Source organism: Oncorhynchus keta, chromosome 37 (assembly GCF_023373465.1).
Source record: "Oncorhynchus keta strain PuntledgeMale-10-30-2019 chromosome 37, Oket_V2, whole genome shotgun sequence".
NCBI lineage: Eukaryota > Metazoa > Chordata > Actinopteri > Salmoniformes > Salmonidae > Oncorhynchus > Oncorhynchus keta.
In genome coordinates, this window is record NC_068457.1 from 26,004,864 (window position 1) to 26,019,941 (window position 15,078).

General features: G+C 43.0%; 1 protein-coding gene across 1 annotated transcript in view; it reads right to left on the reverse strand.

Moving 5' to 3' along the window:
- Positions 1-203: 203 nt before the first annotated feature.
- The window catches only part of LOC118379658 (voltage-dependent L-type calcium channel subunit beta-4-like), a 26,808-nt gene continuing 11,933 nt past the window's right edge, over positions 204-15,078 (reverse strand). The window contains exons 3-14 of the mRNA XM_052499930.1: positions 14,083-14,265; positions 13,598-13,720; positions 11,193-11,320; positions 10,531-10,607; positions 9,701-9,720; positions 8,843-8,923; positions 6,983-7,041; positions 6,449-6,558; positions 5,824-5,975; positions 5,276-5,371; positions 3,700-3,886; positions 204-3,498 (exon numbers count right to left, since the gene is read on the reverse strand). Of these exons, the coding sequence (XP_052355890.1) occupies positions 3,221-3,498; positions 3,700-3,886; positions 5,276-5,371; positions 5,824-5,975; positions 6,449-6,558; positions 6,983-7,041; positions 8,843-8,923; positions 9,701-9,720; positions 10,531-10,607; positions 11,193-11,320; positions 13,598-13,720; positions 14,083-14,265 (1,494 nt within the window). The 3' untranslated portion in view covers positions 204-3,220. The remainder of the gene's footprint in view (positions 3,499-3,699; positions 3,887-5,275; positions 5,372-5,823; positions 5,976-6,448; positions 6,559-6,982; positions 7,042-8,842; positions 8,924-9,700; positions 9,721-10,530; positions 10,608-11,192; positions 11,321-13,597; positions 13,721-14,082; positions 14,266-15,078) is intronic.

A 15,078-nucleotide genomic window follows, 5' to 3' on the forward strand; every position in this document is an offset into this window, starting at 1 on the left:
CCTGTGTGGTTGATTTGTGTACTGCACAACATTATCATAAACAACAGGGGCCTTTTAAGTGTGGCATTCCTCATTGTAGGTACCACAAAACCAGAATGAGATTCTATTTGGTAGGTACATGTTGCTACATAAAATATTGATTAAAAAAATAAATAAAAGCCTATATAAAAACATGATAAAAAAGTTACCTGAGACAGTTGTTGTAGAACGACTCTTTTATTTTGTAAAAGAAAACTTTTAAAGTTACTTCTAGCTTCGCCTTTGACACAATCATCTCGCGTTTCACATTATTTTATTTTCATTCGTTTTAATAAATGAAAATGGTACATTATGCATGCAATACCGCATCAGCCGTTGAGTTGTTCGTCTTCCACAAAAAGTATCAACACAAAATGTCCTTAAAGAGTTCTGAAGCTGCTTGGAAAAGGACAGTTGGAGAATTAGTCACAGCATGAAGCGATGTACATGGTTGCGGTTGCATAGTACATGGAATTTCCTCATTTTAAAACAGCATGCTTTTTGTATTGCACATTACTGAAACTTTAGTATACTGACATTTTTGTATACCGAAACGTTTGTTGTTCCAAGTTGTCCCGTCGAGGATCGTAGTTTTTTAATGAGAATGCAAGTATACAGCAAATAGCATCTCTCAAAGACATTATGTACATGTATGTATTTATTATAAAAATAATCACCAGCAAAGATGTATCTTTTACTTTTTCCTATATTGAGATACATTTTTGATTTTTTCTTATTTTTTGTACATTTTTACCAAAGAAAAAAACATTTAATTGTTTTAAATGGTCTGGTTGAGTTTAAACCCATGTTATTTCATCAAATAATGAGAATTGTAATTCAACTTCATTTAGAGGCAAAAATGTAGCCTCTTAATTTCTTACAAGACAAAAGAAGAGTACAGGACACGTGCTTTTTTTTCAGATCGGTAACAGAGACCTTTAGAAATTATATCTACACCATTCAAAGAACAAATGTTTTCTTTCCAGGGCATTCATAGGAAAAAGAGAGAGGTACATTTTCATTTCCAGTCAATTCAGAAAATCTATTGGAATTCAGTTAATTAATTGTTAATAGAAAAGGAGATCCCCCAATGTTTCAAAAAGGGCTAAGACATGCTACACCCAGTAGCAGTAACCCAACCTTAAGTTACCAAACCCTCACAGACTGGTCTGGGACTCTGGTGGGACAGAGGTCAATGGGCTAGAAAATCCCTCTGATTGTCTCAAGCAACAGAGCTGAATCTTAGTTCTGGTTCTTGGTTCTGGTTTTTAATGAACAGTGAGTAACTCCCCATTCAATCAGCCAACACTCACTTTGGCCTGAATCACAATAGGACAGAGAAGCATGCTCATAAACAACAGCAGATGTACTTGTATTCTTTTTTTTCTTCTTCGTTTTGCAGTCTATTGTTTTCAGTCAGTGAACAAACTAGCATAAGAGACATAGATATGAAAAAGGAAATCAACTGGCTCTAGAATGTTAAGGCACCACCTGTTGCGGGTGCTACAAATGTCACTACAGTACCTTCGACTCTATTGGAGGGAATTACACTAAAAGACAGCTATGACAAGTTAACTCTGCACATCTCTCTAACAATGTCTCAGAATACGCTGCCCCAACAACTCACTCTCCCAGGATGCACAGGGAGGGACCACCATCTCCATCATGGTCAAAGTTCCAGTTTAGATGACCTATCCACCGCAGGGAAAACCCTGGTCCTGGAGGGTGGTTGTGTCTCTGTGACCGAACCCGGGCCTCCTGCACGCCAGAAGTGTGTATTAGCCCACGAAACTAAAGCCTAGGCATTGGATCGGCGAGCCAATGCAACTAGTCACCGACCCCCCTTGGGTACAACTGCATGCTTCTCATCTCAACAAAAACTCCAAAAACCCACAATTACTGAAGAAAATTTGTTGCTAGAAATAAACTAACCAAATTAATTTCTTTCATTTCCATGTTCATGTATTTAAATACCCCCAAAAAGTTCAGATAACCCACTCTCAAGTAATTAGACTGCACCTATTTTGCACCAATGTGTGCTCTCCCTCCTTACACACCCTCTATTTTACACAGGGATATTACTACCAAAGGGAGCATTACTTATTCAAGTCAGGGAAAACATGCCAGCTACACAGAGAATCAATGATCATGATGCAAAGGGCCCTGGGAAGACACAATCCAACGTTAGTGGAGCAGCATGGACGGTCATCCAATCAAGAGGCTGGCCAGAGAGAAACACAGGAAGTAGCATGGACGGTCAACCAATCACGAGGCTGGCCAGAGATGAGGCGAACTCTTGATTTTTTGACACCCCTGCTTCTTGTTATAATACCTCTATGAGTCTCTGACACAACCGAATCAGAGTAGCGAAAAATACTGAGATATGCAAAGTATCGACTGTTGCCGAAGAAAGGCCAAGCTAGACAGGTGTTCAAATGGCACATACAGTATCTGACATGTGAAAGCAGTTGTTAACAAAACAACCAAATACTCCACATGCTCCTCTCAGGAATCAGTAAAGGTCTGGAAAAATACCACTGCCAGTCATGGTGGGGCAGGTCTACGTATACAACTCCCCATGACAACAGACATGTACTGTAAGTGAATATATTGACGATACTAGCGAAACTCTCTCAGTCAGCATGCAAACAACTGAATAGTCTGGGGACTCTTGGTAAGACCACCAGCTTTCAGCAGTGACTCCACCACTTGCTATGGCGACTCATGGGGGGTTGTGGGTAGCCACAATCTAACCATGCTAGCTAAATCAGCGTAGCTTGTTGTTAGCTTAGCAAAGTCCAAATATCATACTACTTTCCTCTTCCACCCATCTCTTTGTGTGGGGAACACAGGAACTAGGAAAGTCCCCTTGTGAGGAAAAGCATCTCAGTCATATGTGTTGTATTAACTCAGTTATGTAGCATTAGCATCATGTCCTTCTTCCTCATCCTGACCACATTGCTTAACAGGGGTCCCTGCCAGTGCCAAGGCAAGACTGAGAGACAGAATGGGAATGAGAGGTGATTGGAGGTTTTTTTCAGGAGGGCGGGACTACTCCTCATCTAACGCCTGAAGTAAAACAAATAATCGAAAACAACAGAATTGGACACAATATTTTGAACGGGAACCATTTAGACTCTGTTGCCACCAGAGAGTTGACTTGAGGCCTATAAGGGTTGTGAAGCTGGGACGTCATTCGGGCTCAAAGCCTGTGCCGGGAGTCGTGGCTGTAGCTGCCCGGGGAGGAGCGGTTGCGGTGGGGCTTGTAGGAGTCTTGGTAGGGGTCCTGGTAGTCCTGGTGGTACGGGTCTTGGTCTCGGCTGTGCTGTGAGCCGGACGACATGCGGTTGCGTCCCTTGTGCGCCCGCTCGTTGTGGTAGTTCTCGTCGGCGGTCATTAGGTTGCGACGCTCGTTGGGCGTGGAGTGGTCTCCCGTGTGGTTGCTGTGTTGTCTTATTCTTTGAGTCTGCTGGTTCACCTCATACACACACAAACAACCCCTTTTTGTTACATTTCTGTATGTTACACTGGCCACTAATCAACTCATCTAACTGAGGACAATTAACTGTCTCCCCTTAAAGGGACATCACACTCCAAACTCAACATTTTTGGACAAACTTTGATTTTGGAGTGTAATGTCACTTTAACCCCATAGCGCTGTAGCTATCTGTTTATGACCAACCTGCAGTCCAGAGATGGTGGTGGGGTAAGGAGTGAGGGCGGTGGGGCCCAGGTTGCGTCCCAGCAGGGGGTTGAGCGGCGTGGCCATGGAGGTGTGTGTGGCCTTCCAGTAGGCCTCCAGATACTCAGCCAAGTGTTCACACGCATCCTCCAACTGGTTCTCATCCAGGATGATGTCAAACATCTCCTGTTAGAGGGGGTGAAGAGAGGGAGAGAGGGCGAGTGAGTGAGAGAGAGGGACAGAGAGAGAGGGGAGAGAGGGGAGTGAAAGAGGGAGATGGACAGGGAGTGAGGTGGGAGAGGGAGTGAGAGTGGGAGATGGAGAGGGAGTGAGAGAGGGAGATGGAGAGGGAGTGAGAGAGGGAGTGAGAGAGGGAGAGGGAGTTGGAGAGAGTGAGGGGGAGTGAGAGTGGGAGAGGGAGATGGAGTGAGAGAGGGAGTGAGAGAGGGAGTGAAAGATGGAGTGAGAGAGAGAGGGTTTGGTGAAACAGGCCCGCATGATGAGTAACGTGGCATTAGAGCTGAGCTGACTTGTTAACTCCCTAAACTAATGCCTAGGCTGTTTTGTACTTCACAGAAAACCTGGGTTCAAACCCCGGTCAGTCACACAAACTGAATATTGTCATTTTGTCATTTGATTGTTAATAGACCTTTTCAATGGCCCTGTCTTGAATCAACCTCAAGCAATCCCAGGGAGACATTGTTGGAGGTTCATGTAGAAAGAAGACCTCTTGAAAAGGAGCAGTGGTTGGTGTAGATTAAAGAGACAGTATGCTGGGTGGTGTAGAATTAAAGAGACAGTATGCTGGGTGGTGTAGAATTAAAGAGACAGTATGCTGGGTGGTGTAGATTAAAGAGACAGTATGCTGGGTGGTGTAGATTAAAGAGACAGTATGCTGGGTGGTGTAGATTAAAGAGACAGTATGCTGGGTGGTGTAGATTAAAGAGACAGTATGCTGGGTGGTGTAGATTAAAGAGACAGTATGCTGGGTGGTGTAGATTAAAGATACAATATGCTGGGTGGTGTAGATTAAAGAGACAATATGCTGGGTGGTGTAGATTAAAGAGACAGTATGCTGGGTGGTGTAGATTAAAGAGACAGTATGCTGGGTGGTGTAGATTAAAGATACAATATGCTGGGTGGTGTAGATTAAAGAGACAATATGCTGGGTGGTGTAGATTAAAGAGACAATATGCTGGGTGGTGTAGATTAAAGAGACAATATGCTGGGTGGTGTAGATTAAAGAGACAGTATGCTGGGTGGTGTAGATTAAAGATACAATATGCTGGGTGGTGTAGATTAAAGAGACAATATGCTGGGTGGTGTAGACTAAAGAGACAGTATGCTGGGTGGTGTAGATTAAAAGAGACAGTATGCTGGGTGGTGTAGATTAAAGAGACAGTATGCTGGGTGGTGTAGATTAAAGAGACAATATGCTGGGTGGTGTAGATTAAAGAGACAGTATGCTGGGTGGTGTAGATTAAAGAGACAGTATGCTGGGTGGTGTAGATTAAAGAGACAGTATGCTGGGTGGTGTAGATTAAAGAGACAACATGCTGTTAGAGAGTCACTCACCGGAGGACACTGGGCCAGTTTGTCAGCTGCCACCAGCTGTACGTTCAGATGCTTGCTCTGGGACTTCCCTCTGGACTTGACCAGCCTCTGCAGAACCTAGACGGTGGGAAGACATTTAAATATGTGTTAGATAGTGTCAGACCTCTGTTCAAATGGTCCTGCTCTTTTCTAACGTAATGTTATATCTACACACGTTTTTTACGGGAACACTGCTTTTCACATCTTTAACCAGACAAACCGGTCAAATAGAATCATTTAAAATAAATTAATAATCTGTTCGATAGATTAAAGTGTATTTGTCTGATAACAATACACATGTATAACTCTAAAAGCCCTCCACTGATAAACCAATCAGAGTCTAAGCATGTTGACATTCATTTTCGAAAGGTCCCAGTGGCTCAGTAGGTTATAGCGTACTGTATAATTGACAATGTTGACGGTTCTGTGAGTTGTTTTAGATGATGTGTCTGCTTCCTGGTCATATAATAGTATCATTACCTATAGTAGACATGGATGTGTTTCAAATCACATGACCCTCCAGTCCCTACCTTGGGCGAGGAGACCTTGACATGGACGATGATGGGAGCCAACGAGGTCTTGAGCAGCTGGGCTGGGTGATTGATGGTGTCTGCATCCAGGATCACCAGCTGTAGGGACCTGGCCAGCTCAAAGATCCTCTCTATCTCACTCTGCACCTCCGCTTGGGGAACAGGATGGAAACAATGCAAGACTTTAGAATACAACTTTATTGTCCATTCAGGATGGACATTTTACTTTGGTATCACCGTACAAGAATCCTACACACTGAAAACAGTCAGCCTAATACACTATATATACGTAAACAAACGGTACACAATGACTCCCATTCCTTAATTGCATTCCCAATACATTGATTCATTCAAGTGGTGTCTAGTATGTCTAGTATGGACACTGGAACGTAAGCCAATGAATACGTTGAGCATTTGATTGAGCCTGTCTGGAGAGCCAGGTGGGCGGAGTTTGCACTTTTGGGACTATTCCATTGATTCCATTGTGGGAGGTAAGCTCAATCAAGCTAAATCATTATTCTTTAGCCGGGTCTAGCTACAGAGAAGAGTAGGCAACCGTCTTCGATACACAAGGAAAACTCAAAAGACTCCTACAGTAAAATAGATACATTATGGAGGTACATACCTAAACTGGACCTGGTGTTTGATCTCTCGATGATGGCCCGCTTGCTGGGGTTATTCAGAACAGACCTCTTGGCTAATGATATATCTGCTGTGACTCGTGTGATAGATATCCTGAAATGGTAAAACAAAGACACCAATTTAGGCATTTTCTTTAAAATATATTTTTTTAACTAGGCAAGTCAGTTAAGAACAAATTCTTATTTTCAATGACGGCCTGGGAACAGTGGGTTAACTGCCTGTTCAAGGGCAGAACGACAGATATGTATGTACCTTGTCAGCTCGGTGATTCGAACTTGCAACCTTTCGGTTACTAGTCTAACCACTAGGCTACCCTGCCGCATTCAGTGGATAAATACTGTAAACCTTATTTTGCAGACAGACACTCCTTTACTGAAGCTCTATTCCATGTGAATTTCGAGGCCAATCTATCTCCAAGGGCTTCATAAGTCAATGTCATTTGAGTGGAACCGAGTTTAAAAATAAACAGACAAAATAAAAATATAAAAAAGAAAGGAAGAGCACGATTTCATTTTACCTGCCGTCAAATCTATGCTTGAGGAAGTCAAAGAGTGCTTTCTGCATCATATCCGTCACCTGTGGAGAAAGAGAAGCCAAAAGAGGAGAAATAGTGAAGAGAGAGAGAGAGATTGGGAGAGAGTGAGAACGAGAGACAGAGAGAGAGTGAGAGAGACAGAGAGAGACAGAGAAAGAGGGAGACAAAGAGAGACAGAGATAGAGCCAGAGAGAGAAAGAGAGAGAGAAAGAGAGAGAGGGAGAAAGAGACAGAGAGAGAAAGAGAGAGAGAGGGAGAAAGAGACAGAGAGAGAGGGAGACAAAGAGAGACAGAGCGAGAAAGAGAGAGAGGGAGAAAGAGAGAGAGACAGAGAGAGGGAGACAAAGAGAGACAGAGAGAGAAAGAGAGGGAGAAAGAGAGAGAGAGACAGAGAGAGAAAGAGAGGGAGAAAGAGAGAGAGAGAGACAGAGAGACAGAGAGACAGAGAGAAAGAGAGGGAGAAAGAGAGAGAGAGACAGAGAGAGAAAGAGAGGGAGAAAGAGAGAGAGAGAAAGACAGAGAGAGAGAGAAAGAGAGTATGGTTAAAAAAGAGAACATTTAACTCTAACAGCCATGACATCAAGCAAACTTCCTGGGAAATAATTTATCAACTGGGTGTTCCTCACGGCCAGAGCACAAGGTGCTAAGATGTCCCATGAGGACAGCCTACGTGCAACGGACCATTTATCATTCTAACAATTCTACTGTAGTAGTTCTGATATTCAGTAATTTGACAGGGGGATACGGAAAATCATATCAAACATGCTATTTAATTTAATAGAGTTCTACCCTGATAATAAACAACTACAACTTCTACTGGATGAGTGCAATAGTGAAGCAGGATTTGGGGTCAATTCCATGATATTAAATGTTTTATTTAACTAGGCAAGTCACTATCAGTCAACTCACTAGATAGATTCATATTATGTTACTGAAATGCAATGGAAAATCCTCATAGTCAACAATAAACTAATTTCAGTCTAAAATGGATCTCCTGAAATGACTGAAGTTAGATGGTATCATGGAACTGGTCAGAGGCCTGCCAGTAAGGATGGTGGCCTATACAAAGATCCTTTAGTGGCTGGTTTAACAGCAGTCTAGTCTAGACACACAGTGATTCTGCTTCCAGGGGTTCTCCTCTCTACTCTCTCTTCTCTTTCCTCTATCTCTCCTCTCGCCTCTCTCTTCTCTATCTCTCCTCTCTCTTCTCTATCTCTTCTCTCTTATCTCCTCTCTCTTCTCTCGCATCTCTCTTCTCTCCCTTCTTTCCTTTCTCTACTCTATCCCTCCTCTCTCTTCTTCTCTCTCTTCTCCTCTCTTTCTAATTTCAAACGTTACTCTACTTCTGATGCTGAGCGTTTGCACCCAGAAGGTTGTTACCGTGGCAACAGAGCACACTGTGGGATGAGGCGACTGATTGTGTACCCTCCATGCAAGGAGGGAGAGAGAGAGAGAGGGAGAGAAAGAGAGAGAGCGAGAGGAAAGAAACTCCCTGTACTATGGTGTTCTGAGAATGACTAGAAAAAACATCAACAAAGCACCTCACTCAGCAGTCTAAATATAGACTCTAGTAGAGCTCTAACAGGCCTGTGTCAACACAGCATTAGAAAAACATTGCCTGCATATAAACATGAATGATTATAAACATGAAGTCAATAAAAACATCATCCAGCCATGAGGAGCTCTTCTCTCAATGAGATGTGATCATGACAGCCGCAACAACAATCATTTAACATGATGCACTGTTAATGTCATTCCACCAATGGGAGCTCTAGGATGGGCCCCGTGGGAGGAGTCAGAGGATGATCATGTGACTCGATGGCCGCCGCTGCTGCTGCTTACCTCATAGCCCTTGAGGGAGGGCCCCACCAGCACCACAGGCCTCATGGATGGCACCACGTCGTAAGGGGGGACGTGTTCAGTCTGTAACAAAGTAACAAAGGAATCAGTGGAGCAGGGGGGAGGGGGCCTCTACTCAAAACCCATTGGATGAGAAGTCAGAGGGGAGGGACCTTTTACCTTCTCATCCAATGGGTTTTGAGAATGAGATGAGGAGAGAGGACAAGGAGTCAAGGAAATGCAATTGAGATTTTCCCACAGTAATAAAATGGAATCGATGCAAACCACAGTATGGGATGTATGGATCATTGGGACAGCACAATCTGACTCAAATCTATTTCAAATGTTGGTTTTTTCTTTCTTTATTTAACTAGGCAAGTCAGTGAGTGGGATGTTAGATGGGATGTTAGATGGGATGTTAAAAGGGACGTTAGATGGGATGTTAGATGGGATGTTAGATGGGATGTTAGATGGGATGTTAGATGGGATGTTAGATGGGATGTTAGATGGGATGTTAGAAGGGATGTTAGATGGGATGTTAGATGGGATGTTAGATGGGATGTTAGATGGGATGTTAAAAGGGACGTTAGATGGGATGTTAGATGGGATGTTAGATGGGATGTTAGATGGGATGTTAGATGGGATGTTAGATGGGATGTTAGATGGGATGTTAGAAGGGATGTTAGATGGGATGTTAGATGGGAAGGGATGTTAGATGGGGTGGCAGTTTGGATGTTAGACGGGATGTTAGCAGGGATGTTAGAAGGGATGTTAGAAGGGATGTAGGATGTGCACTGTACTATTGTAATGTAGACAGCTATAGTTGATGGAGACAGTTTGGTTTTACCATCACCCACTTACCACTTTTTGTTTCTGCTTTCCTGTGAAGTAAAACAAAACAGAATTGTCAATGTCTTGTAGTATTGTACTGTATCATAAGTCACCTTAACTTGTCAGGTCAGAGACCTGATGATCCTGTGATGATCAGAATGTGATTTACAGGAAATACATTTTCAACCGAGGATTATAACTGACACACGAAGTAAACATATACCCTTTAGATTCATCATCAAACATATAAAAAATGATCCTAATATCCTATGAGGCATATTCACAAAGTCACATGACTGAAGTTCAGGGGGGGTCAAAGTCTTGTCGATGGGTTCACCCTGTGGTAAGCCAAGTCTCAGAGCGCCTGCAGTCCTCAACTGGAGGAAGAGGATGGGAGAATACACTATATATATATACACTCTATGGATCCACAACCCAGCAGGCAAAAGTTGGTATGGGATGTTATAATGGCATCATATTCTGGTTGTAAACTGGTTTTCTGATTACTGGATTTCTGTAAACTTTCATACTTTGGTTGGTATCTGTTCAGATTACAACCAGTTAAAGACGTCTTTCTCTGATTGCTAAAAAGACGTCCAAAAAAACGTCCTTTTACAACCATAATACAACTTGACCATGATGTCACAAAAAGACGTCACAATGACGTTGTTGCAACCAGTTTGCCCGCTGGGAATCATTTATCTTAGGTTCTATGGAGAGACATGGGAAGGCTTAAACACTAAGCAATCCTTGCTCTACGTCTCATGTTGCCTTGACAAAGTTGTCTAGTTCTTCTCTAACCTAGCGGAGGGCCAGTAGGGGAGGACAACGTCCCCCCATCATGTCTAAGAGGCTCTCACCTGCAGAGGAGATAAGGGGTCTGATCGAGGCGGACACCTCATCCTCTACACTTGAGGAAGAATTGCCTCCAGACTTACTGGAAAAGACAAGGGAGATAAAAAGAAACACAAGAATCACAGAATTAATGTGGCGAACGGCGACGGGGTTCTAAATGCAGAATCCAGGCCTCATAGGGTGAACGAAGGACTCGAGGTGAGCCTCTCAACTCATCCCAAGTCTAGTCCTCTCATTACGCTGAATTAGTGTTAAAACTGAACAGGCCTATAGTGCCGCGAGACAAGTACAGGAGACAAACCACTGGTGACGGGAGCGTCCAGAGCGATTACACAGACAGAGCAGCTAGGTCGCTAGAAGAACCAAAGCATTACTGATTATTAAGGTCAGAGACCTTATAAATATTTAGGTTGTTCTATTCTGGATATGGATGGAGAGAAATGTAATTATTCTAAATGATCTGTAACACTCCCTATGAGTACCCTCTTTATAACACATCATAAGCACATTTATAACCAAATGAGTTGTACTAATTTGACTCATTTGTCATAACCGAATCAGTTTTACTAAACTAAACATAGCACTGCTGGCCCCTTTCTAAACCCCTTCCCTGGGTAACAAGGTCTCTGACTGAGAGAGAGAGAGGACTGGTGATGGGCTGCCTTACCCTTGGACTCGCCCTCTCTTCTGTTCCTGCTGGATGCGGATGTTCTCTAGCTTTAGGGGACTGGGGATGAAGCCGATCTCACAGCCCTCCTTGACCAGCCGGCCGATCCACCAGTCGTTGTTGAACTTCTGGATGGGTTGGGGGTGTGGTTGAAAAATCAATTTCAGTACGTTTAAACAGGCAGTCCAATTCGGATTTTTTTCCCCCACTAATTTGTCTTTTGACCAATCCGATCAGTTCTGAAAAAGATCTAATGTGAAAGATCTGATGTGATTGGTCAAAAGACCAATTAGTGGAAGAAAAGATCAGAATTGGGCTGCCTATCTAAACGCAGCCAAAATGACATGAACATAAGGAAATAAGCAGTTTTATCTAATTTGAACAGACAGTGAGTTTGTTTCAGAACACAGGTACTAAATTCAGTGTATATGCCTTGCTGTTGTCATGACTGTCCACGAGAATCCAAATAGGTCAGACCCCCTCTCATCCGCAGTGGACGGGAGGAAAGAACTAGACGGGATTAACAACTCAAGTCCTGTTGTAAAGATTTAGGTCTCCCTCTCCAAATTCACCATAGGGTTGTGCTTTGTCTCAACAGACCTTTTTCCCGCTGAAACTCTAACATGTTCAAAAGCAACTACTGGAACAATATTTCTAACATAGAACGTGGGGAATGGTCTGAGGTGATATATAGAACACTAATGTCATTTTGTTTGTTATTTTGTGATGTCATTAAAAATGTTAGAAAGGAAATACTGTAACTTGGAAAGTAAACCCACGACATGTATGAAGTTTCTCCATAATATGCGTTGTGCATGTAATATAAAAAATTATACGTGTTTTTGTTCAGAGAGGGATGTGATTCGAGAAGCTATATGAGATCATTGTTTTACACAACTTTGTACAAATGACAAGTAATGCCCCCGAGTGAGGTCAGAGAGCGGGTCAGCATGACGGAACCACCCCTTTCGCAACAAACTATATAAATTAACATAATAGACCAGAAAAGCGTCAAGCTGCAGCTTTACGTTTAAAGTGGTTTGAACTGTGACTATCAACACGAGGTAGAGACGATAGTCCCCTCCTGGACAATCACTGGTACGGTTGATTAGCTGTCCTAAGTAAAGTGTCTTCGAAAGCGAATTTAAGTAGGACCATTATACTACTCTGCTCAAACCATCATATTATGCTACTCTCATCACCCCAATTGGAACCATCGACATGGCTGGCGAGCCTATCTTCAAAGAAGCATCTTCAATATCGAATGTAAGGAAAATAAACTGTGTAGTTCTGTGCAGGACTGCACAACAAGTCACCGGATACCAGACAACTACAAAGAAGAACAACAGTAGAAGACTTGTTGGAACCCTTTTGGAAAATCAGAACCTTAAAAGCATGTCACAAAAAGGCCCAACTCCTTTTGCAAGTCGACCATGTCCACCGAGAGATCTGGCAAACCAAGCGGACGGCGGGTCATGTGCAAAGTATATGGTTACTGTAAGTGAGAGTAGTTTCTGAAAGTACCAATGTTAAGTGTCTCTGTCCCCCCCTCTCCCTCCATCTCTTTTGTAACAAGCAGCCATGTTGTTGTCATTCCGCTAGGGACCTGTTTTGAGCGTATTAGGTTTCCAGTCAATAACCGATGCAAAGTGTGTGTGTTTATCCTGTGTTCTCATTTAATTAGCTAGTAAATAAATAATTTAACCAATTTGTGTAGTACTGAATCATAAGTTAGGCTGGGGTTTTTGCAGATGCATGGAGGTTACGACTGTTCAGAATGATGATATGATACGAGGTTATGATTAATAAGTTGACTGTTTATAGATGTGATAGGTAAAGACCTTCAGTGTTTAATTCGGGAGATGGAAACTCTTTAAAGAACCGCTCTCGTGGTGCCCCAGATCCTAATGAGTTAATTGTTACATGACTAATTTCATCGGATAACAATTAAACAGTTAGGTAATTAGATAAATGTCTTCAGATTAATGTTAAAGTCAAGTCACGACACTGTTGTAATAGTGGTTGATAACGGCCCTGGGTCAAATACATATCAAATTCAGGAGGTTGGTGGCACCTTAATTGGGGAGGACAGGCTCGTGATAATGGTTGGTGAGAAATGAGAGGTATGGTATCAAATACATCAATCACATGGTTTCCAGGTGTTTTATACCATTCCATTTGCTTCATTCCGGCAATTATTATGAGCCGTCCTCCCCTCAGCAGCCTCCGCTGATTCTGATTGCTATGCTTAATCTAGTTTGTTTGGTACAATGGTATAGTCTGAAAACTGCACACTCTGACCTACATCATTTGACATTGAAAAGTACTTCACAAATGTATTTTATCAAAATCTGGTTGATTGTGTGCCACAGTTCAACCTTGTCTCTTGTGACTAAAAACATTACCTCCTTTATGTGAAGGAAGTCCTTAGCATCGAATGAGATGGCGGTTGCTGGCACCGGCACGTCCTCGTCCAATGCTCCACAGTAGCTGACGTTAGTCTTCACAGCAAAGGCCACGGCTTTAGCCTTTGGGAGAGAGAGAGGGACAAGGGTCAGTCAGAAAGCCGCAAAGTATTAACTTCAGTTCACATGAATGAACTGTGGCTTACAAGGCTTAATAAAGCCTTCATAAACTCTTTATAATGCCTACATGGATGCTTCACAAATCATTTATAAGCAAATGTCGTACAATATAAGGGTGCTATAACATATCCTTACATCTGCTTCTTTGCCAATTGTGGCATAACCCTTCTACCATCCTTTACATAGTACAGTCTTCTTGCTGCACAAGTCCAGGTACTACCCTCATATTTCACTTAAAACTTTAAAAAAATGTTTTATCCTTACTGAACACATCCTAGTGAGGTATCTCTCTCTATGGGTCTCACCTTGGCTCTCTCCAGCTGCACGGTGGCCTGCTGCTCCTTCTGCTCTCGGGTCTGGGCCGGGGCCTGGGTCCCCGGGCCCCCTTGGCTCGGGCTCTGGCCCTGGACCTGCCCCGGCACCTCCCGCTCCTCCTCCAGAGAGACATCTGAGTCCGATGGTCTGCTTGTGTAGGAATCAGCTGAGCCCTGCAATACAACAGGACAGGGACAGACAGGAAGATAGCAGCTGTCACTATGATCACAGCCAGCGTCACCGTCACCAGGTGGAGGAGGTTGTAGCATGACGTTCTACAGTACCCATAATGCTCTGTAACTGTATCCGGTTTATCTTACTAAACAGAGGTGATTTGGAATTGTGGGGGGGCAGGTCCAGGGCCAGAGCTATAGATTCAAATTATTTGGAAGACTATTTCAAAGACTGGCAGCTGAGTCCAAATACCACTATTTAATACCACTATTTAATACCACTGTTTAATACCACTATTACATCTAAAAAGAACAACGTCAGTTTCACTCCTTCTAGTAGAGTAGTTACGGTTATCCCGGACTAAGTTAAAGTAGTTAAATAGGTAAGCCAATACTGTTGGGTCTGTGGACAAACTGATGTATGAGAATCACTTTAATCTGAGAGACTCTCTCCTCCACTTTGACCTATCGGAGGCCTTCAAAATGGGAATGGTCAAGATAAGTATGTGCTGGAAGTTTCAGAATAATCCTGACTAATATATTCTGAGATGACTGCAGTTTATTTTTAATTATCTTGGGGGCACTATTGTACCAGGAAAAGCATGTCTCGTGATGAGCTAGCACTGCCTGAGACTTGATTGCCCAGATGTTTGATTACCACTGGTTACACATGACCACCAGTTGGTTACACATGACCACTGGTTGGTTACACATGACCACTGGTTGGTTACACATGACCACTGGTTGGTTACCCACTGGTTACACATGACCACTGGTTGGTTACACATGACCACTGGTTACACATGACCACCG